Raw genomic sequence first — 24,184 nt, 5'->3', positions numbered from 1 at the left:
ATTTTGGTCAGTTGGTGTATTAAATTCAATTATTTGACACTCGAAAAAGCAGAGATTACTTACGGGAAAAGTTGAAATTCTATCTCATCGACTTTGAAAGCATTTCGTGGGGGTGGGGGTCTTGGTATAACAATGTATGCTATAACTATACAAAAAATTTAAGGCAGATCAACATTTAATTCGGTTTGTTCTATTTTCTGCTTGCAGTCAAATTTTACAAATGCTGCTATTGTTTTTTACAATGACTATAGCGTAATCCTAGTTTGATTTATAACCGTGCATAACCTTACTTTTATCCACTAAACCTACCTGTATTAGTGCTATTTGAATTAGGTCTTCAATAGTTGTATTTTAGACAACCAGTTTGCATTTCAGTGTTTATTATAATCCTGACAAAACATACTTTGATGTCTGGTCGGCACTTATCAGTAAACACGAAAGTGAAAATATTCACATTTGTTTGTAGGTCGCATCCCTTGGTGTTCGTGTATGATAAATCTGAAATCATGGTGTGAACTATTTCTATGTGCAGCCTTTCTATGTGCAGCCGCCAGCTGCCTCAAGATGATCCCTAGAGACGTTTTAATTTGAGGCGTGTGTGTGGGAATGATTACCCGAAAGCAAGTAAATGTTTTGCTTTGCTCAATTCGATATCCTCGGCCGGGGGGGGGGGGGGGTGTTGCTGGTTGTGACCGGGGTAATAGTTGATCAGACCCTAACCCCTCCTCCGGCTTGTGACACCGATTGTCATACAACTAGTTTAATGTGACACGAACAAGTCAATCATGTATGACATTTACTGTAAAATGTAAGCTGATTGTGTTTTGTCGCCATTTGTTGTTTGAAGGTGTCGGTTGACTTGTTGAGTCGGCGCTAAAACCTTCCAGGTGACTGATTAGAGACACGGATCAGTGATGACGATTCTCGCCGAATGTTCACTTTGTCACTTAGCTATCGGTCTGGTGAGCAGCCTAATGTATTAATTAAGACCACACCTGTGTGCTTCAACGCCCTCGCTATATCCACCCATGCAATCCCTCATGCCAAAATACACACAGTTTATATCATTAATTATTTTAACGCAGACGAAATTAATTCTTTATAGCCTTATTAATAAAGGATCAGATTGCCTTTAATAAAGTATAATAAATTTAAATGGACCGATACCTTTAGAAAGTGTTCGAACAACTAAGAACTATACACAAATACTTTAAATCCGGTAGAAGGCATCGAAGAGCTGTTGATACAAGTGTCTGCTTTAGAGAAGGGTTATTGTCCAACCACGTAATATTAGAGTATGAGAAAGGCTGTCATCAGGCATAAGACTCTCTCATGCATTCGATGAAGCCTTTCTCATGCATCAACAAAATACTCTTCTATTTACAACAAGGTGTTTTTTATTTCATTGTGTACATGCAACTTCCATGAGAAACATTGATCCCAAACTTGTTGTAATTTTATGCAAACAACAAAATGGAATACATAAAGAGGGGATAATGGCAGACTTACCAATAGCATACCCCGCCTTTAATGACAATTGAGACAGATCTGACTATAAACCTTTTTTTTTTTTTTTTTTTTTTTTTTTTATCATCAGGAAGGTCTTAAAACTGTTTTGTTATTGTGTTAAGTTGAAACGATTAATAATGCTAACTTTGCCAAGAAGAAGAAGTTTGACAGAAAAAAAGTTTTAATTTTCCACAAAGTACAACACGAAATGAATACTAAAGGGGATACACTCCCATAAAAAACCGGTGTATGGGTCACACAGGACAGATGTTTAACCTTACTCTGTCTGTCACAGCTTGCTCCTCTTAAACAGACTCCCCTGTCGGTATCTCGGTTAAATCTGGGTTATTGAATTGAGCATGTTTATGTATCAATACCAAACGTTGTGTCACTCTTCTAAAGTCGGCTGTCTGATTCAATTAGAGGTAGAGGCAGTCATGCTTAGCGTAGATGCAAAACGAGAAACTCAACATGCACCATTCCGTTTTGGAAATGTAATTTGCGGTCTGTTTGAAGGCAGCTCAATCCATATTTTTGTATTCAGTGCTGCTGTATTATTGTTTTGGAAAGAAAGCAACTGGGAAAACATTGCCAACAATTGGTATATTGTTCTTTCATTACCCGAAACTACAAACCGGTAGTTCATTGATCGCAATGGCGTGAACCCCCAAGATTCACTTTGCTACCAGAATTCTTAGCCACAGTGTTACGGCACTTCATTTCACAAATCAACCGTGTATGCTTCTAGGCACATGGCTCTCCCCGACCGTCAAGTTTCTTAAAACAATGTCCATAATGTTGTCAGAAGTAAAATGTAACACCTTTAAGGCCTATCTTCAAACATGTTTCGTGACAATACTCACTGCGAAAGTTCCGTTTTATATTTGCCGACAGGATTGAGTGTAAGTGCCTATGTGTGTGTCGTTAGAGGTATCTTCCCTTTTCCCCTTCAATATTTTGTCTTTCGGGGACAGAATTCTTAACTGTCTTCAGAAAGTTTGTTACATGGATGTCGTGACCTCACGTTTTGATTTGAGTTTGAGGTTTCTCGCCCGCCTCAGAGCATCCAACAAATCGAAATGTGTCACCAATAGCAATTTATTTTTACCCTTTAAACCCAACCCGTTTCGAGAAGTTTGCATCCTGTGCTCAAGTAAGTTGGGTATTGAAACAGTCTACTTGACTTCTCATCCACCAGTTGGTTAACATTACGCCATTATAAAGATTACGTATATATGGCTGCATGTATATCAAATATTTAGCCACCACAAAGTAATTTTTTTTTAGATTGATTTAACGATATCGTTTCGATCACGTCTGACCGATTGTACATATGATCGAGTTGAGGAGGTGAAATTAACTAGACTCCTCGTTTTATACAATAAACAAGTTGTAAACAAAATACAAAAACATCACAGAAGTCATTTCAAATTTAGATTCCCATCATTTAATAAAAACAATCTGTGCCGAGTAGACATCAAATCATCCATCCGGCCTAATTTACCTCCTTATTTCAAAGTATGTCTTGATTGTAATTAATCCAAGTGACTTACCGTGAAGTCTTCTGCTCCCTTTGATCCACCGACGAACAATCGACTTGTAGAGAAATCATTTGGATGAAACTGACGTGGATGAGGGATTGGTTTTGCCTGGTAAGATTAAGCCTCGGGTATCGATAAAGCAAAGATGGTCTTTGGGCTGTATACAGTCAGTCAAATCTGTCTGCTAAGAGAGTCCAACACCAATGTTTACTCCTCTAGACATCATGACACGTGTCAGGCAAGTAACTCAGACAACGGCCGCATCAGCGAACAATGATGAAGTAGTGGATACAACGAATCACCAATCGGAGTTTACCGTGAAGCGTCCAACGGCCGTTTCATGTGGCATGTCATTCTATATCTGAGAAAATAATTATTAAATCGTTGTGGTACCCACTGGTAAAACATCGGATTCGAATACCTCAAGCTACCGGGCAATCTTGGTGGTTTTAGTTAGTATGACACTGCTCTAGAAATGCAAGGGGTTCGATTCCCACCCGAGTAATATTAATAATGCATGTTTTGTTATTTGTACAACTCGGGAAAGTGTAGCTACCGAGTGTAGAACTATGTGCTTACAGTATACATCGGTGTGAGTGTACTGAATACTATTATAATTATTTATCCCTGATGCAAATTGAACATCTATTAAAGCCTAGCAAAGTTTATCTTTGGTGAAATCTACAAGGGTCACTGATCTGTGAAGTGGTGCGATAAACTAATTGAAGGATTCTGTAAATGGGTTTAACAGTAGAACACAGGAAGCTGACTGCCATTGAAACCAATCAGATGATTTCTTGAGGGTAAAACCAGTGAGTCAACTACAAAAGGAAAACCTTGTCATGGTTTCTATGATTATGTCATTGCTCGCTCCTCGTGGATTTCAAACATGTCTGAAGTACGAAACAAAGCAAAACAGCCGGATATAAATATGGCAAGAAAAAGAAGAAGAAAAAAAGAAAAAAAAGAAAAAAAAACACATTACAAGTATCAAGCACAATCGGTGCTTGTTGGATTTAACGCCATATTCAATGTGGCACTTGTGTCTGTATAAAACAAGAAGGGGAAACCGTTTTAAGGTCATCGTGATTGGAAGAGAAATAAAAAAGGACAAGCTTCTTTTAAACCAAGAAACTGACTCAAAGGAAACAATTTTTAAGTTTAATTCATTATTTATCTTTGCTTTACATTATGGCTTAATAATAACTGGATTTATGGCCAAAGGTTACGTCTCGTACTTGTAAAAAAAGTTGTGGATGCCCTGTTATTAGATGTGGTACATTTAATCTGCCTGAATTAATTGGATATTTTAGATAATCTAGAACCTCATGTCATAAGAACGATTTTAGAAAAGAATCATCGGAGAGGATTCATTCTCATTTCTAAAGTTGCTGCTTTTGTTATTAGTTTGAGGGGGGGGGGGTGGGGGTAATTATTATTATTTTATATTATTTTATTATTCTCATTTCTGAAGTTGCTGCTTTTGTTATTAGTTTGAGGGGGATGGGGGTGGGTTATTATTATTATTATTATTATTATTGTTATTTTGTTTTCTCATTTCTGAAGTGGCTGCGTTTTTTATTAGTTTGAGGGGGGTAATTCCTTTTATTTGATTTTATTTTATTTAAATGGATTTTCTTTTATGAGAAAAGTTTGAACGCCTTTTTTGTTAAGCTGTCACCATGATTTTTTTAAAGAAAACTTGTACATACTCTAAAAGGAAGAATTGTAAAATTAGCGGGATTGCATTATTTGATTATCCTTTCTTAGGAATGGATGGACATTATTTGGCACTTCTATAACATTGAGTATTTCACAACATGAATCGACCCATATTAAAAGCCTTTTTTTCATTTACCTCTTTATGTGATTAGACATACGCTTGATCTGAATGAGAAATGCTAAATTAATTTCAACAAAATATGGCGTGAATAATTTAATCAAAACTCGTTCCAACATCATTTTATCAGATCAAGTGTGAGCCTTAATTCGTTTTCCTTTAGGCCCGATACAAACATTCCCTGAATGAATGAACAAGAAATCTGAAGAGAAAAGTTCCAGGTATTCAGCTTTAGAAACACGCCAATCCATGTTAATTGTTTTTATCGTTGGTTTGGACTGGACGAGATTTGTTGCTGATTTGATTACAGAAATGCACGTATTGGATTGGTATAGAAGTTATAGCTCACACAAAACCTATATTTCTTTTCAGATTAAATCGGTGAGTGGAGTTCTGATGTGGAATCACAATCGAATCAAGACAGTTTGATTTATCAGATGGGAGGACAAGCTGTGTACTCTAGTCAACGAAAGTCTTCTCCCATAACCTGAGGTAAGGTGCTCGTTAATTTGAGCCAAAACTTCAAACTCGTAAACCCTTCCATATGGCCAAAATAGATCGACTCAAATTTTCTTAAATTTTAAGGGGCGAGGGAATTTTTTATTCAAATGGAATTTAAAACTTCCAGGAGTTCAATAGTGCTTGTTCGCGTCTTCGTATGCTATGATCTTGTTATACCACAATGTTTTGGGGAAAAGTTCCACCCTTTCAAGTGCACTATATTCATCTAAAAAAAAACACTAAAAAAACCCAAACTATTTACAGAAATAGATCGCTCTTGTAGATGGTGTACGGTACATGGTACCTTCGTTTAAAACAATTGACCTGTTGCAAAAGGTTGACACAAACAAACAATATTGGTGTCTCTGCAGATGTCAACATTGATCTCCTTGACGTGCTTTTGTTGAAGTTTCTCAGTTTGCTGTTCTTAGGGTATGTCGACAATGGCCATGGGTGCTCGGGGATGGTTTCCTTGTTCGTGGTTATCCAGAGATTACAAACAGTCTGTCAACGGAATTGTCTAGAATTAATTTTGTTACCTTCCATTTGACACAAAACAAATGAGCTTAGAAGGGGAAGTGCTGGACTGTAGCCGAGATTATTATAGGTGCTTGAACCGACCCTGTTCGTAATAGTTAACTGCTTTTGTAAACACAAGCTGGTAAACTGAATTTCACCAGGATTTTTTTTTTTTTTTTTTTTATCTGAGATTACGAATAATTAGATGTTATCCTTGCAAGAATCAATTAATACACTTTTAAATATTTCAGTGATTTGAATTGAACACTTATTAATACCAGCGGGAGATAATGTTCGGGATGGATCAGCCAAAGCTACCAATCAAATACATCAATACTTGTTAGCATCCATTTAGATGAGCCACCTAATAATGGTTAATAACTTTAGTTCAAGACTGAACTTACAAAATAATCAACATTCTCAAAACATAATTTATGTTAAATTTGCATCGGGGATAAAGAATATTAATTCGGGTTTTTACCCATACACCCATATGTGTTAGCCATGTATACATGTATGCATGTTCTAAAAACTTTTTTTTTGTGTTATAATTGTTTAATATATATTTTGATCACCGACCTTTGGAAGGCACTAAATACTAAACTCCACAGCGGTTCGGCCCATCGGAGAAAACCCGAGCGAGAATGACCTTATGACGCCATTTTGCATATGCTTGCATCTTTTAGACATGAAAATATTAACAACCAGGTTCTAGTGGTTAGTCCACTCTTATGTAACAACTCCCCAAACCTGCTGCTACAAATGTACTTGAATAAAGAGGTCTGAAGCAGTGCTTGCATCTTTTAAACATGAAAATATAAACAACCAGGTCCCAGTGGTTAGTCCACTCTTATGTAACAACTCCCCAAACCTGCTGCTACAAATGTACTTGAATAAAGAGGTCTGAAGCAGTGCTTGCATCTTTTAAACATGAAAATATTAACAACCAGGTCCTAGTGGTTAGTCCACTCTTATGTAACAACTCTCCAAACCTGCTGCGTGGGGGATCGTCGCGAACCGTGCCGGAATGTTCCGAGAGCACACGAAAAGTTCCGAACCGCTGTAGAGGTTAGTTTTTAGTGCCTTCCCATACGTTTCGGTGTGCCCGAACGCGGATTGGAGGAACTCGATTCAAAAGAGGGCGCTGTCCAACCAAGTTGATCGCAGAGAAAGGGAAATAGTCAGGTGCGGGGGACATAATCTCATGTCACGCCAGCACATGTCCTAAAGGGACACTATGCTTGACATTTGATTTTCCTTTCACCACTTGGTCGTTTTCGAACATTATTTGGGTAACAATGAACTGTGTAATGTTAATTTCTAAAAATGTGAATATTCTCTGAGCATCTAAAAGTCCCTAAGCTCACACCCAACGATGTTGATGGACAGCGATATTGAGCAAGAGGGTGCTAGTGCGCTGAGTGTGGATCAAAACATTGGTATTCTGTTTGCCCGTCGTGTCCTAGTGAAATTTGTCACCCGGATATTGTGTCCCTCATGGGAGTTTCAAGCTGAAAGAGAATGATTCAATTCGCCGTATCTGGAGGTGGGGGGGGGGGGGGGGGGGCCTGGGGTTCAGATTATCCTGCAACAACGGTCCAATATGTATTTTTATGTTTACTCTGAGCATGTACTTTCCCGAGTCTTTGGTAATAATTAAAGTGAAGCACAAACATTTCTTCGGATCCTTTATCAGATGAAAACGTGGACTTTAACACACTGCAATTTCGAAGGAGATTCTATCGAGTGACCCTTTGTATAATTTCTGTTCACTTTTTCATTTTTTCAACCAACCATTACGATGGGCGTTATAGAAGTAGTTTACATACAGTTCGCCATATTGTGTGTGTGTGTGTGGAGGGGGGGGGGGGCGTTGGGGGGGGGTGGGAGGGGGATCTCCGGGGACAAATCTTCTACCACACTCTGGTACAGCTGAGACAACCATTTCTGTTTAGGGGTATTGTTTAGCGTGTACATGAAGGCGAAGTTTGGACCTGTATAAATTATATTTATATAAACAACATGTTCATTTTTAAATGTTATTCATTCCAATTAGGGACCGGTCATGAAAACATCGTATTATTCACTATACTGATTAGGAATAACTGTATATAGAGAATGGGGCTTACCCCTTAAGAATCATAAATACAGTTTGTGTGGTTTCCGTTGAGTAGATAATGCACTGAAATATTGTCTCAATACGCAACTTATGCTAATGCATAAAGTGGTAAGAAACAACTAATATACCCATTCGTTTGTTTGCTCGTCTGATCCTAATGGTCGGAATTCCCGCGCATCGCCTACGTCAAAGGCGCGATAACCTTGAGCTGAGCAAATATTAACTATTCGTTTTAGGATTTACGTTATTATCAAACATAAACCCGACCCAGCAGACTCATTGAACAGCGTTCTGCAATATTCTATAACTAAAGTACAAATTATGACGATGATTAGCAGTTCATCGATACCACTCTGCTTGCTACTGATGATAGCAGCTTATTTCGATGAACTACCTGGAGTGAAAGTAAAGGCAACGCGCATGGGGAACGCTACTGGTAAGCGACCGGTCTATATCGGAGCATTTCTCCCGAGCAGTTCTCTCCCATCCCACAGTACACTGGTCGAGACTCTACAAGTTGCTGTCGATCATGTCAATAACTTGACGGGAATCTTAGATGATTTTGAGCTGCGGTTGCGATGGAATTGGACGGAGGTAAGAATTTCATTTAATCAATAATTTATTTGTAATTCGAGTCAGAAATTTACTCTGCTGTAGAAAAAGGAGTCTTTCGAAGTCTTCTCCGCGTTACTATTATATACAGAAAACAAGTTCTTACAATCAAGGCCTCATAAACAAAGTTGTTTTAATTCACTTATTTATTCAATTATTTGCAACACAAAGTGTTTTAATTGATGTGTCTTCCGCCCGCACCCCTCGGCTGCTCTGAGGGTTGAGCAGCATTGCCACCGGCAGTCAATAATTTCTTCTGAAGACAAACAGAGTAGTGTTCGAAACGTAGAGACCACACCTGATATTTTTAGGGCCAACACTGTTTTGCATGTATTTATTACTCCTTGTCTTATTTCCAACAGACAGAACCTGGTAGAGGTTTGCTGATTATGAATGAGTTTGTCCGAGAAGGACCTCCAGTTCTCATGGCTTGGGGACCTCACTACTCAAAGGTTGCAGTCATCCTAAACGAAGTTATGCCACGCTATGATATCGTACAGGTGAAAACTCGACTTAACAACTCAATTATCCCTTTACTCTTTATAACAACTCCGAAGCCTTTTTCAGGCATATGAAAGCGCTCAAATTTGTGGAAACGTTTTTTTTTTTTTTTTTTTTTTTTTTTTTTTTTCGCGAAACACCGAGTGAGAGTACTGGTTTTTGACAATATTACCAAAGGTGTCAGGTGTCGTTGAACCTTTTAACAAAGAGTAATTTGTAATGGGATGTAATTTCGCCAATGTTGAATAAGACGCAATAAAACTTTGTAGCTTTTATTTAATCACTTAAAGGCAGTGGACACTATTGGTAATTGTCAAAGACTAGCCTTCACTGTTGGTGTATCTCAACATATGCATACAATAACAAACCTGTGAAAATTTGAGCTCAATCGGTCATCGAACTTGCGAAATAATAATGAAAGAAAAAACACCCTTGTCACACGAGGTTGTGTGCGTTTAGATAGTTGATTTCGAGACCTCAAGTTCTAAATCTGAGGTCTCGAAATCAAATTCGTGGAAAATTACTTCTTTCTCGAAAACCACGGCACTTCAGAGGGAGCCGTTTCTCACAATGTTTTATACCATCAACCTCTCCCCATTACTTGTCACCAAGAAAGGTTTGATGCTAGTATTATTTTGAGTAATTACCAATAGTGTCCACTGCCTTTAAAACAAAACAATCACATTCTGACGCAACAAGTAAATGCTTTGTGAAATCTAGGTAAGTACAGCCTCGTCCTCAAGTCTCAAGGATCGTTCCCGCTACCCGTTAACGCTTCAAGCTGGGGGTGACGAGAATCACTTAAACCCCGCAAGGGTGGAGTTTGTCAAGCGCATGGGTTGGAAAAGAGTCGCAATTATCTTCGAAGACAACCAGTATTTCCGTAAGGTAAGAAGAAAAAACTATACTCTAACCATAATATGTACTCAGCAGAATGTACTGTGATTTGTTTTCTTATTCCCCCCATCCTTCCAATTTGAATTCAATCACCCTTTAATAATACTACCCATGCACACATCCTTGTCATTTGATTATTCGTCATGTGTCGTTCCTTGTTTGCCTAATACTCAACATTTTAATTTAGGATTCCTAGAGTAATGACATGTTGTGCAGCGTTGTCATTTCAAAGGGTACTGTTCCCATCCAACAATATAATATTGGTTAAGATAGGGACCGTGCGCTTTTCATTATGCATTCAACGTAATAAAGTTGACTCATACAAATGTTTTGCATTTGTCATTCTAACTATTCGCATAACTTCATACAAAAATGTCAATCATATCCACGTCATACAATATAAACTTGACTTACCAATCACCGAATCAGAAAAGTGCAGCCGTCATAAATCGTAACGTTAATGGCCCGGTGTAGCCTAAACAGTTCCCATAAATTTGCACGTAATTGCCAGTAAGAACATCGTATAAGTCAAGCCAAAAAGAACGATGTTATGATTTATTGACGGCAATTGGTTTCTTCTGGTTACTAGCGCCTGTTTTGTGTATTTTTAACAACCAGTAATATTATTACCATTGAGGGGGGGGGGGGTAAATGGTCTTTCAACCAATAATGGTGATTTTTGTATGAAACGCTCTTATGTAGTAGGCTGTATTAGATTATTTAAATAATATTTATTCATTTCATGGTTGTTATTTGGTGCTAGTGAACAGTTAAAGTAATGTGGTCCATATAAGTCAACAGTATAAGTTTATATCACACTTGAATTTATTGAGATCTTTTTATTTGGTCAATTAATTAAACGCGACTGTGAAATAGCTATTTAAAAACGATAGTCAAGCACATTGTACGGTAAACTCATGTACCCTTCACAGTTGTCGAGATGGCTATTCAAGTGTTGATTAACCCTAAACTGTGATAGCCTTTGGCCTTTAAATCATGTCTACTTTTAAAAATGGATTGTTCTTTTATATTGTTCTAGTTTCACATAGGCCTAATATGTATCAAAAACTTTTCAAGATGCCAAAATAATAGATGAGATGGCATGACCCCCTTGTCTTATCAAGGGTGGTGAATGATATATTCATTTGTCAATTGCGTGGTGTTAAATATAGATGTGCAACAATGACTGCATTCAATGTGTGTCAATACCCACATATCCACAGCCAACACGTTGAAGCTGGATATAGGACGACGCTTCCCAAGCACTCTATTTCAGATTCACAAAGCATTTGAGGTACTAGGTAACCATAGAGACATTTGAGTAGGGAGCAACTCTGGATATAGGCGCATCCAAACCATTCGACCCCAAGGTCTGGACATTCAATAAGGAAATGGCTAATAACTTTTACTTCCACAGATATCTTATTGTTTAGCATGCCTCATTCAATAATTAAATACTGTTATCCCTCTTCCTATCCTTGATTTTGTTTCGCCCTCTCTTTATCTCTCTATGTATCTCTCTCTCTCTCTCTCTCTCTCTCTCTCATCATGTGTTTCAACGTCACTGCTGATTTTTCACTTTTTCTGTTCATTATGCTTTATATTTAGCCTTCGAGAAGACCGATAGGGTCGACAAGTCAGTCCATTTACCAAAGTAGTTTATACATAACTTACGGTGGTAGGGTTCGGGGAGGTGTTGACCAAAAACATTAATACTTAAAAAAAAAAAAAAAAAAAAAAAAAAAGGCTAACAGTTCATCTTTAAACCTTTCACTAATTATTTCCATTCCAATATAGCTACTACGTGATCCATTATACGTTTAAAACTAACGTCAGTTTCGTTTAGTGAATGCATCAAAACATTCAGTCTACACATGGACGGCAAACAGTACAATCGAGGCTATGAATAATTAGTTTGTACCCCCGCTGCTTACCATACCTGCTTTGACGATACGTTTTTACGTATTATAGATATAGGAACATACATTAGCAATGCCCCTGTAAGTTTGTAATTTGTGTGTGAAAGCCTGCTTGTTGAAATGTTGGTAATGTTAGTATTAAGGGCATCGGTTAAAAGCATCGGATTCAAGCTCTGGTGTTTGATCAACCGAGTTACCCAAGCCTACGGCCGTGTGGACCGTAAAGGGTGTAACCCTGTTCCAGCCCCTAGGAGTGAGTGGCAATGGCTCCTGAAAAATAATGTATCCCACACTTTGAAGTGGCCTTGAATTAAAACATTGTGTGTCTGGCGACTTACATAAAAACAAAATAAGAAGAACAAAAGAAACGTACAAATATATTGCCACACATTTTAAAAGTTCCTGCTGCCGACTCGCAAAGCCTGGATTCACTTGCTGGTGTTAAAACTGGACAATCATTCAATTGTTTGTATAGATCATTGTTAATTCACCCTTTGAAATGTCAACGTTAATGATGATGAAATTATTAGCTCTTGCCAACAAAACGCCCGTTTTGTAACCAGGAATGAAATTTTCTTTCATCATGACGATCGCGCCGAAAGCAATAAACGCCTAAGCAATTAATCGGTATGACCAGTGTACAAATAACCCTAACCTTTACAAGCTATTGTGTTCACTTTTACTGTAAAGAAATAATCACCATACAAATGAGTAGAGTCACTTGCTATTGTTCCATAGAGAATAATTATAGTATTCATTGCCAATAGTAACGAGAATGAAACAACATGTACGTAAATAGCAATCATTGGCTATATTTATTTTTAATGGAACCAAGACTCTTGTAATTTACTTCAGCAATCCTAAAATCTAAATATCTTTTAAGCAAACACGAGTGGAGCAAGGACTAGAGGGTTAAAGGAAATGTTGAAAACGCCCCGAGCCATTTTATAGGAGGGCATTGGAAACTATGAACTAAATGGACTTTTAAAATTATTGGCACTTATGTTGTTAATTTAAAACGTTAAATCATTTCTTTTAGGGTAAAATGGTATTAATTTTATGTATTGTATTTTTAATTCTTATTTTTAATTCTTAATTTTGTATACAACGAGGCGGTAAGGCTTTGAAGGGGGCTATTGACACGTGACTTAAAATTTATAATTTTTATATACAATATATATAATTACTTTTTTTTTGTATTTATTAAAGACAAAGACAAAAAATCGCAACGAACTTGAGCCAAAACATGACTTCTCAAATAAACTCATGTTTGTTTCTGCGTAACTTATTGTTATCTGACTGCGGTTATAGTTATGCCCTAAATCATGCTCGTAATTGATAACAACTATGGGCTTCCAGTATTACTCGAAACCTTTTCAGCATTAAACCTCACCCTACTTCTTTCCCCTACATATTTCTATATTTTCAAAGAGATGCTTGAGAATTAAATGTACCGGGACGTAAGACCTTACATATAAAATAAAATGTCAATGTGGCTATCAAAAATCATGGTCCAGATTGCCAACTAAAACTCTGTGTGTAGAACTATATTAATTTATTATTCAAGAAGAGTTAAGGAGTAGACACAGTAACAGTCACATTAACAAAACCCACACTAACAACCACAACATCAACAACATCAACAGTGACGAAAACAGCAGCAGCATCGTGCACCATCAATAGAAAATACAACAACAATGTTTTGAATATTTGCAATCATTTATCTCTTGATAATTTTTGTATTTTATAATTGAAGAATATTGAGCATCTTGCAGTATTGTTGACAGAGAGTGACGTCACCATACTCACAATGGAATCTGTTAAGGAGGCGGAAAACTCAGATGAACAGTTGAACAATCTTAAGGTGAGCCTAATACCAAGATAAATTATTAAGAACCCATTTAGGATCCTTGGTACGGTCAATAATTCTATTGTCCTATTTCCTTTGAAGTTTCACCATGCAATAAAATCTATTGTGCCGTAAAATATTGGTAACAATAAGTTTCATGATAATTTAATTAGTACAGCGAGAGCAACAACTACCGGTAATTTCCCATTAGACCATACTACCTGGAGATATTATACCGCCGCCATATTATTGGAGGTTTGGGAGTTCATTTCAATTCAATTCGACGTTTATTTCCACAATGCAAATTGTACATGTTTACAAGAAACTGTAAAGGTATAATGAAAATGAAATAAAACTAAAGCCTACTAGAATAGAGGCAATTATTGAGACATTATTTAAAAAGACAAAGTCTTGATGATAACTGATAGAAAAACAATGCGAACAACCACCTTTCCATTTTATTTACATATATTATTAATAATTTCAGAATGTTTATTTCCCCCATTCAGAGACATGACGCAAGGGTGATCTTTATTGGTTTTTACGCGGAGTCTGCCACAACATTATTTTGCAAGGTAAGTTCATCAGCCGTTATTAAGTCTGAGTGCTTATTCGTCTAGGATCGTGCTGTAGGCCTACATCCTATAATCCTTAATTAAAATAATTTGTTTGCAGGATGTCAGAAATATTTGAAACCAAATCAAACTATCAACCAACAAAAGCTTATGTATTTTATAAAAGGCAATTAAAGTTGCCAAAACAAGTTATGGCTCAATGATCAGCTATCAAGATGCAATCAAGATGAGTCAATTACCAAGTTATAAGCCTCAAGGCTTTAGGTTATCCAAATATCCAACGCTGCTTCTATCAATGGTCCTTCTCGCCTATAACCTAATAAACAAACATAAAACACCAAAAACAGAACAAGCCAACAAACAAACAACAAATTGATGAACTTAGTCCGACACAAACTTGTCTCCTTTTTTGTTTTGTTTTTGTTTTTATAGGTGTTGCTACCATTCAGAAAAGGAGTACAATGCACATGTCAATTTCATGTTAAAATGTTGACAGTTCATATTTAACGTATCGATATATCGCTCTATCGATCATTGAAATTATATCGCTCGATACGTCATTTATTTAATTGATTTCCTTTTAGATTATGTGAATTTTACAAAATACACTTATTTTATTTTCTCTTCGTCTTCAATTATCACTCCATTTAACAGACCTGTATAATTTCATTATAATCAACTAAACCATGATTTCTAAGACATTTTTTTTTCGTGGAATTTGTGGACTTTCTCGTTTTCATTTTATAAATGAAAGTATTTGTGGAATCAAAATTTGCTCATGGCAGATTTTCAGTCAGAAATATTTTTCCAAACAGCTTGATTCTGTCAAAGTGATATTACAAGAAACACTGTGCAATAAGAAGGTGATAGTTTTGTTCAAATGGGAAGGGGCAATCTATGTAATGTCCATTTCAAAATTTATACTGATGCTATACAAAATTTATACTTTGCTGCTGCCCTGTCATTAACCATGAAAACGTTGAGTCATTAACCACCGGTTCTTTTTTGAACCAACATTGACATGGTGTTACCGCAAACCTATTCTAGTTTATACGTTCACGCATGCAACATTTCAAACCCTACTTAGACCAACAAAGTTACCTATTAATGTTGATTGTTTCTTCGTCAATATTTGTGTTTAGATTTACAGAGCGGATCTTTTTGGCTCAAAATACGTTTGGCTTTTACCAGGCTGGTTCCAAGATGAGTGGTGGAAGGACAATGCTGACGTATCTTGCACTCATGACGAACTGCAAACTGCTTTAAACTTCTACATTGGATTCAACTGGGACTTTGGACTAAAAGACTTATCTCTAATGGATCTTAATGGAATTGTGAGTCTCTTTTCTGCTCTCGTGTGTTTTCTTTAGAAAAAAGTTACTAAAAATAAATACAAAATATTTAAGTCAATTGCGTTTGGGAGGTTAAACATTCCCAGTTGCTTAATGGTTTTTACGGTATCACATTTTGTTAAGAGTACATCGCCAATTTGATCAACTACAATAAATGCATCTAACTACGGAATGAGTAGTGAGTAGGAATGAGTAGAGTAAAAAAAAAAAAAAAAAAAAAAAAAAAAAAAAACAACCATCATTCCTTTCCACGATAGGAGGCTGAAGATTTACCTTGGGAAATATATTGTAGGATTGTTTTAGCGCAGTCATGCTGTTGGTGATTGATCATCTGCTGCCCTCTGTCGTTTTAAAACTGAACTGGACATTTCAGACAATGTTTTTGATATTTTCATGACTGAATAATGTCACCATTAAATGTTGGTGATTGATCATCTGCTGCCCTCTGTCGTTTTAAAACTGAACTGGACATTTCAGACAATGTTTTTGATATTTTCATGACTGAATAATGTCACCATTAAATCGTATCTTCTTTTTGGGGTTTCAGAAGTTATACCCAGAGCAATTGGAAGACGTGAGCAAGCTTGAGTTTAGCGCTCCACGTGCATACGACTGCCTACTAACCATTGCACTGGCACTGAATTCATCAATACGCGATCTGCAGAAGCTGATACCTCCGAGGCGACTAGACGACTTTAATTACGGAGATACAGAAATGGCGGACGTGTTTTGGAACCACTCTTATCGGACAAAGTTTGTGGGTGCAACGGTAAGTTAAACGTTTCATAAGATATTTGTTTGTGTTCATTTAACAGTTGAGGTTATTCATTTTCATACTACTTGTTGAATGTCAATTTGAATTTTGACTCTTATATTTTTGATAAACTTGTAAATATTGTTTCTTAATTAATTTTGATTTTAATCCTTACACTTGTACTAAACTTAGATTTTGATAAGTTCTTTTTTTTTGTAGTACAGCTCTGTTCATCGACTTAGAGCATGCCTGAAATGCTGGCATTATTTTTGGTTTTATTTCGTATTTCAACCTTTTTATCTAATAATTTGACAATATCACGGTCTCCGATTGTGCAGTCTGTTTTTACACAATCATCTTTACATAAAGTGTTACTTAATATTGTATAATTCCCTTGTTTCCAGGGCCCAGTGGAGTTCACTGAAGACTTTGGGCGCAAAGGTGGCAATATATTTATTGTGCAGTTGAAAGGTTTGAGACATTGTAATGTTACACAATAACAAAGAAGAAACACACGTAATTGTGTTAAAACTGACTTACGTTTGAAAAGCGAACAATTGACTAGAGCAGGATTCGAAACAACGACCTCACTGCAGTTAGGCCTAACGTGTGAGTCTTTTTTTGGGGGGAAACCCCAAAAAAGATATTAAGAAAATTTTGAGACCGCCAACTTTGGGCTATAGATAGCCTAACTAGATCACCGGTAAGCTTCTCTGTTCGATGGTTCAAATTCCGCCCTGTTTTTGCAACCAAAAGTGTTACCCACTCGGTTGCTTTTATTGTTTATTATTTGATATATTCATCAACACTATTTGACCACGGATCTTTTTTCATTAAAGGTAACAACGTTGTTAAATTAGCGACACTTCACCCGAACGGTCAGTACACCACAGTTGCAAACACATCTATCGAATGGAGAGGTAAGAACACCGAATTAAAACAAAGTATGAAGCCCTTTAGACGTCAGTGGGGTTTGGTATTGCTCTGGTATATATTATTATTATTATTTTGTTAAACAAAAACGTCAACCGCTCTTTAAATGATTGACGTTCTCATCAGACCATGATTATAAACCTTTAAAATAAAACATTCAATATTAAAGAGCACAAAGATCGATGAATGTTATGATGTTATTATTTATTTATTTATTAATAACCAACATCAGGCCATTGAAAGGTTTACTCAACTATTAATATCTTACATCATTCCACAGGGTCAAGACAACCAGTCGATGGTGTCAGCGAGACGAAACAGTTTCTCAGTATTTCCTACTGGCATCAGAGCGTTATGTTCATCTTAGCTGGATGCGGTGTTATGACTGCGTTTATATTTCTCAGTCTGAACATTTACTTTCGTAAAGAAAGGTTTGACACATTATCTTTTCATCTTTAAGATTCCAATCGGCACATAACGGGATGACATAATGACAAAGTCATAAGACACGATTTAGGGCTATACGTGGGAAAATGACCAAATAAGCAATGTTTGCAGGGACACCGTGTAAACATAATCTTGTGTGATTAATGGTTGCTTTGAGAGCATCTTGGAATAGCGTTAGTCGAAATATTATCAGCCTGATAATGAACACTACTTGAGGTACATCGGACAATAAGGCTTGTTTGGTATGGTAAAGTTATATCCGGACATTCTAGTGTTTCCTTTTGTTTCGCATAACTCTAAGCGTTCTGCGACAGACTTGCGCAAAACCTCACACGATTGTATGATTATATAAATTACTAAAAACAAAACATGTTTCTTTTATTCTCCAATATTAAGAGCCATCAAGATATCAAGTCCTCAAATCAACAATCTGATTGTTTGTGGATGTCTCCTTCTTTATTCCTCTGTCTTCGTCTCTGGAATGAACACCACTGGAATGAATGAAACTGAATTCATCATCTTGTGCTATGTAAGGGCTTTATCCCAAATTGGAAGTTACGGCTACGGCTACGGCTATTGCTGTTGCTAACAGTGTTGCTAAGGATGTGACGCGGTTATCAAGCTATAAGCAGTAGTCGTAGACACTATAGTTCGGTCACGGTGTAATGTTTCCTAAAACGTTAACTGTGGTTGCTGGAGACAATATGTTGGTCAAAATGTGACAAAAGCCAATAAGTACTCAATTACTGCAACCTTTCGTGTGCTGCTTTGTTTTACAAACACAACGTTGTAATGCACACTTCTGGTAAACCATCTTATCTAAAACGGCGATGAGGGCGCTATACGCATTCAACATAGTATAAAATATATTTCAGATGGAAAAGAAACTTAATACCTTTGAAGTCATTGGCTTTCAGAACCAAACCCAGATCGATAGCTAAAAATCTGTACTTTCCCCTTTCAAACCCAGCATTGCCCCATCGAAATCAACAGGCACAGTAGGCATACGTTTTATAGTAGTGTATAGTCAGACAATCACATACATTGAAATGTTGACACATTATTAACATATCGAACCCCTTATGGTTGCGATAAGTCCACCGGATTCATTTACTGGCATTACCGATACACATAAAAGGAAGCCTATTTGAGATACTTTGACGAACATTAATTTAGCCCAAAATTTGTGATGAGTTGACCAATAATGATGACATTGAATGCTTGGTATAGACAATAAACCATTGCTACATTTTGTTTTATTTATAGACCAATGTACTTCTGACATGTGTCGGGATATCCCTGTCATTTGGATCTCTACTGATTAAGACATACCGCATCTTCGCAATATTTAAGATAGCTGTGGCCAAGTTCAAGAAAATTGTAAGTACAGCATCTCATTTATAATAAGATATATTGATGATACTTTGCACGGATTCATCAGATTTTTATTAAAACATACGAAATGCCAACAATGTTCTAGATATAGTAGGTACAGAATCGTAAAGCATGTATTTTTTCCTCTTCTTTTTCTCTTTTTAGGGGTTAAATATCTTCTTCTTATCATTAATACATTCAGTATTGTGACATAGACCAACACAATTGTTTGAATTATTTCAAGTTTTGATCATAATTGCATTTCTGACACGAACAGTCAATAGACACATTGTGAAGCGTGGCTTTGGTATACCTCAATCTAACCTAGGGCAGGCAAGATGCAAACAAAAGACAAGATAACGAAGTATCGGGACTGACTTGGCAACAATTACATGGACTGTTCAAATTCAATTGAATAAGAATGAGCATGATGACATTCCTGATGAATATTGGGAGACTGTTGGATTGTATTATGGGGTTATTTAGTGTTATCCAATTAATGCTTGCATATTCATGAAGAACAACAATTATTGTGACTGATCATATTTTTTGTTTGGGAAACGTATATAGGAGTGGAGTGTATGGGGGCTTGTTGCATCAAAAGATATGCTTACAATCATAATACTATTATAAAAGCACAATGTGTCATAGTAACAAGGCATGGGAAGAAAGCAAACTATATACTTTTTGTATTGATTTATATTTATTTTTGTGTTATTGCTTATCTCTTGCAGGACTTGCCTGATCGTAAGTTGATGTTTTTTATCTTGATTCTGGTCTTGCTGGATTTTCTCTTGGTGACTTTGAGATCTGTCATCGGTCAAGCATTCGTCCACAACGTCCATCTTGATACCAAGGTAGTATTTGGTTTGAGTTAACAATAAATACAGATATTTTAAAGACGAATGGTAATTACTTTTAGCAGAAATAACTTGATAGTAAAAACTCCGTCATTATCTAACCTATGGTATAATATACCGACGCCAGTCATTTAGTTGAAAACATAGTTCTAAAAAATATCTTGGCACTTATTTCACGCCTACTATAATATAGAAGCAAACGTGGGTTATATCCCCTTTTCAAACCCGTTACCATTACTTCAGTCTAGGTAGCCGTTCACTGTTCTTGCCGAATACTAGAACGTCATCACTGTATAAACGTCGAGTTTTTTTAGAGGTATCTTCTCCCTTCTTCATTAACGTCAATACCTCATGTTTATTTCTTGTAGTTGATCGATCCCATTGAAGAAATTTACATCATTCCAGTTTTCCGCCAATGTGAATATCACTATGGTAATGTCTTCACAGGCGCCCTCTATAGTTTGAAAGGAATCATGTTCGTGTTTGGCATATTTCTTGCGTGGGAGACTAGAGAAGTAACCATTAAAGGGATCAATGACAGTGAGTATGATTCATAACTAACGTTAATGGAAGAGACAAAACCTAGACCCCGTACACTGCAAAAATTACATTGTTAATATTTACATCCAAGGTGTTGTCATCACATAAATTGATATTGCATAGAAATCACAATTTACACAATAGAGCGTTAACAAAAGACTATAGTTACACACATTTTAGTGTTATTTTTGTTTAACACCCTTTGTTTTTTGCCAAAAAATAGTTAATGGCCCATCGTTTCCACCCAATTACAGTCTTTCTTGAAGGCTAAATATGGCCCTTGATTTTAACAGTAATTCTCTCTTCTGTTTTTACTGTAACAACACCCATTGAGTCAAACAACCGTAGTTTGTTTAAGTGTAGAAGCTTATAGTGATGAACGACAAGAACTATGGGCTTTATACTTTTGTTTTGTTAAGTCTACATAATACAGGTTATAACACTAAGTGGTCTCGTCACCCTGTTTGTTGTAAGCTGTTAACTATCATTGTGTAAATAGTCAAATTGAAACCATTATGAATAATTATGACAATTTGTTTGAATTTATAATTAGGTAAATACATCGCTCTATCCATCTTGATTGTTGGTGTAACCATCGCTCTAACCATACCAGCCCTTCAGGTTCTTAGCAATGACATTGACCTCCAGTTCTCTGTCTACTCGAGTGCAGTGATCTTCGCTAATACTACAGTATTGTGCATGGTGTTCGTACCCAAGGTAAAACAATTACCCGTCTTTCATGCATAGCGTAACTAGAGGGGGTTGGGTGCAAAACCGTCCTTGCAGTAAACGCCCTTGGTCGACGGAACACGTTCGCCATTCTTTTTTATATTAATCATGCTGTTAAGTGCATGTCATGAGTAACAAGGGAAATGTTCGGCCGCTGGGTATTCGCTACATAGCCCCGGACACGATTGCATGGCGGACACAATTGCATCTGACACCGGCACTCTACCAACTGAGCTATAATGTAACCCTAAGTTATTTCAGATTTCCTTGCTGATATTTGAAATGTAAACAGAGTTGTATTTCCGGTTCAACGATGGTCCCATACGAGATTGTTACACATTTTAATATTTCTTTATTTATATATTTAGCTTCGTCTGTTTAAGACACATCGAAACACTTTGCAAACAAGCATGTGGGTAAAAACAACTCGTACCACCTCGGCTGAATCATTCCCCCCAAGCAGAAGCAGATTAACGGATTTACAAACTACCCTAGACAAGGTAAGACGTTGGTTGTTTTATGATCAAAGTGTTCACACAATATAGAAACTATTGGTTTTTACTACCGAGGGCACAATACAGTGCGTGGATAGCACAGGACCCAATTTCATAAAGCTGCGCCAGCAGAAAAAAAAGTAGCAACCACAACAAAATGTTACCAGAATAAGGTAACTACACAATATCACTTATTCACATATCACATATTCTCCTAAGCAACATTTTCTGCATTAAGCAGCTCTATAAAATTGTGCTCTGGCTATATGTTTGCAAACCAGTTTTCCACTTTTATGTGAATCATCATTTATTGTACATAAGTTATTGTACATAATATAAAACTCGTAAAAGTTAAAGTCCTATCATGCTTAGGATTCACAGAAAAATAGTTTCAGTTTGTCACTGTTTTCAAACGTGCAAAGTGAAACTATTTGATTTGCCGATTTCTCAAGTTAGAACTCTATACTTTTTTTTAGGAAGATAATTGTCCACTTTAACTTGATATAGTGTAAGTAAGTTTCAATGAAGATGAACATTCATTGTATGTTAAGTCTTACCAATGTTTAATATCACGAATAAATAAAGGACAATAAGTACCTATTGATGTCGGTAAATCTTTCAGATCGTTCTCAAAATTACTTGGTTGTTTTCTTTTCAGGAAATATCAATTCTGAAAGAATTGGTGACCGTTTACCGAAGAAGTTCTGACAATTCCAGTAAGCCAGCAGACTGCTAGATACGAGTTCAAGGCAGTTATGTGCAACAAACATAACTGTTATAATATATTTAAAATGTCGCTGCCAGAAGAAAGCATCCAACAATTATTAAGAAAGTAGATTTACACAAAGGTGGAGAACGAGAGAAAATAAATGTGTACTTTAGTCTATTTTTTGACAGTAGGCCCTGCGAGCAAACATACTCGGTTCGACTGGACTAATGAACTAAGATAACAATCAGATTTGCTTTTCTAGTTCAAATTGGTCGTCACTGTCGGCCGCATTTGTCAGTACGAGAAAGTGTGAGCCATGGTAAGAATGTGTGCTCTATGTTTGTAATCTCTGTCTTTCATCGATAAGAAAGAGGGATTTATTTCTGTCTTTCATCGATAAGAAAGAAGGATTTATTTCTGTCTTTCATCGATAAGAAAGAGGGATTTATTTGTCTCATTGGTGTTAGAATAAAATAAAAATTAAATTAAACAAATGAATTTGAAGAAAATGTGACTTGTAAACCAAACCAGTAAGTGCATATTTAATAAACAAAAAGCTTAAACACACTTGACCTTCATTTGTTCCATGGATGCTTTAATAGAAAGTTTTTTTTTGTATCATGTATGTTAGTTTTATTTTAGCATTTAGTAATTCAGCTCATTTGAACAACATAACAATATAATTAAATTTGTACTTATAATTGAACAAATGATTCTTATAAGTTATTAGTATTGATGATTTAAAACCTTGCCCCAACCGTTTAAAGGCACTGTACATGTTTGGTAATTGTTAAAGACCAGTCTTCTCACTTGGTGTATCCCATCATAACCATAAAATAACAAGCCTGTGAAGATTTGGGCTCAATTGGTCATCGAAGTTGCAAGAAAATGATAAAAGAAAAAAACACGGTGTCCCTTGTTGGACGAATTTGTGTGCTTTCTATCTGGAATAAAATACTTCTAGCTAGAAGTCTTTTAATATTTTAGTGAGAAATTACCCCTTTCTCAAAAACTAAGTTACTTCAGAGGGAGTCGTTTTCCACAATGTTTTATACTATCAACATCTCTCCAATGATCGTTACCAAGTCAGTTTTTAAGTTAATTTGTTTTGAGTAATTACCAAACGTGTACCTTTCCTTTAATACTACAGCTGTCATTGTTTACTGTAGTGCACTTGGTTGGGGGAAATCTATACCTCATTTGAAATGTTGATGTCATACCCCTTTTGAGCTACTTTTCCCCAACCGTTGTAGATAAATAGTAATCTGTAATCATTTTGTTGCTGTATTTATTTGTATGTAACTATGTACAGTGTAAAACATTTATAGAAATATTATGTTTGCGTCACTAAATATTCTAAGCCTTTGAGCCATACTGCCTAAAAGGCAAATTCCATAATACAATTGTTCTTGAGTCTCTTCAGTTAAAATGAACTAACCTTACATACATTTGATGACAGGAAATGCAACCAGCAGATATTTTCAGCTAATTGATATTTTGGGAGACCTTATAAATAGGAATACACGACCTGAGAAACGTTAGTGCCAACAATAGCTTTCCATTCAAATGCTGAGCATACAAACTAATGTCTGTTTATTTACCACATTTCG

The 24,184-nt window shown here is 36.4% G+C and overlaps 1 protein-coding gene and 1 long non-coding RNA gene across 2 annotated transcripts in view; both read left to right on the top strand.

The window, feature by feature from the left end:
* LOC139953027 (uncharacterized) overlaps window positions 1-5,334 on the top strand; it is a 61,998-nt gene extending 56,664 nt beyond the window's left edge. The window contains exon 3 of the long non-coding RNA XR_011787930.1: window positions 5,263-5,334. This is a non-coding gene — a long non-coding RNA (uncharacterized lncRNA). The remainder of the gene's footprint in view (window positions 1-5,262) is intronic.
* LOC139953344 (gamma-aminobutyric acid type B receptor subunit 2-like) lies at window positions 5,326-24,088 on the top strand. Its single transcript, XM_071952853.1, has 18 exons — window positions 5,326-5,382; window positions 8,406-8,623; window positions 9,004-9,141; window positions 9,863-10,030; window positions 13,715-13,822; window positions 14,317-14,382; window positions 15,525-15,716; window positions 16,282-16,503; window positions 16,893-16,959; window positions 17,328-17,408; window positions 17,702-17,852; window positions 18,265-18,397; window positions 19,135-19,248; window positions 19,977-20,099; window positions 20,471-20,642; window positions 21,196-21,359; window positions 21,740-21,871; window positions 22,524-24,088. The coding sequence occupies exons 2-18, from the start codon at window positions 8,450-8,452 to the stop codon at window positions 22,599-22,601; spliced, it is 2,283 nt and encodes a 760-aa protein (XP_071808954.1). The 5' UTR covers window positions 5,326-5,382; window positions 8,406-8,449; the 3' UTR covers window positions 22,602-24,088.
* The last annotated feature ends 96 nt before the right edge of the window (window positions 24,089-24,184 follow it).

The sequence above is a fragment of the Asterias amurensis genome, chromosome 21 (assembly GCF_032118995.1).
Source record: "Asterias amurensis chromosome 21, ASM3211899v1".
NCBI lineage: Eukaryota > Metazoa > Echinodermata > Asteroidea > Forcipulatida > Asteriidae > Asterias > Asterias amurensis.
Note: the sequence above shows the minus strand (reverse complement) of the source record. Positions and strands in the feature narration are given on the sequence as shown.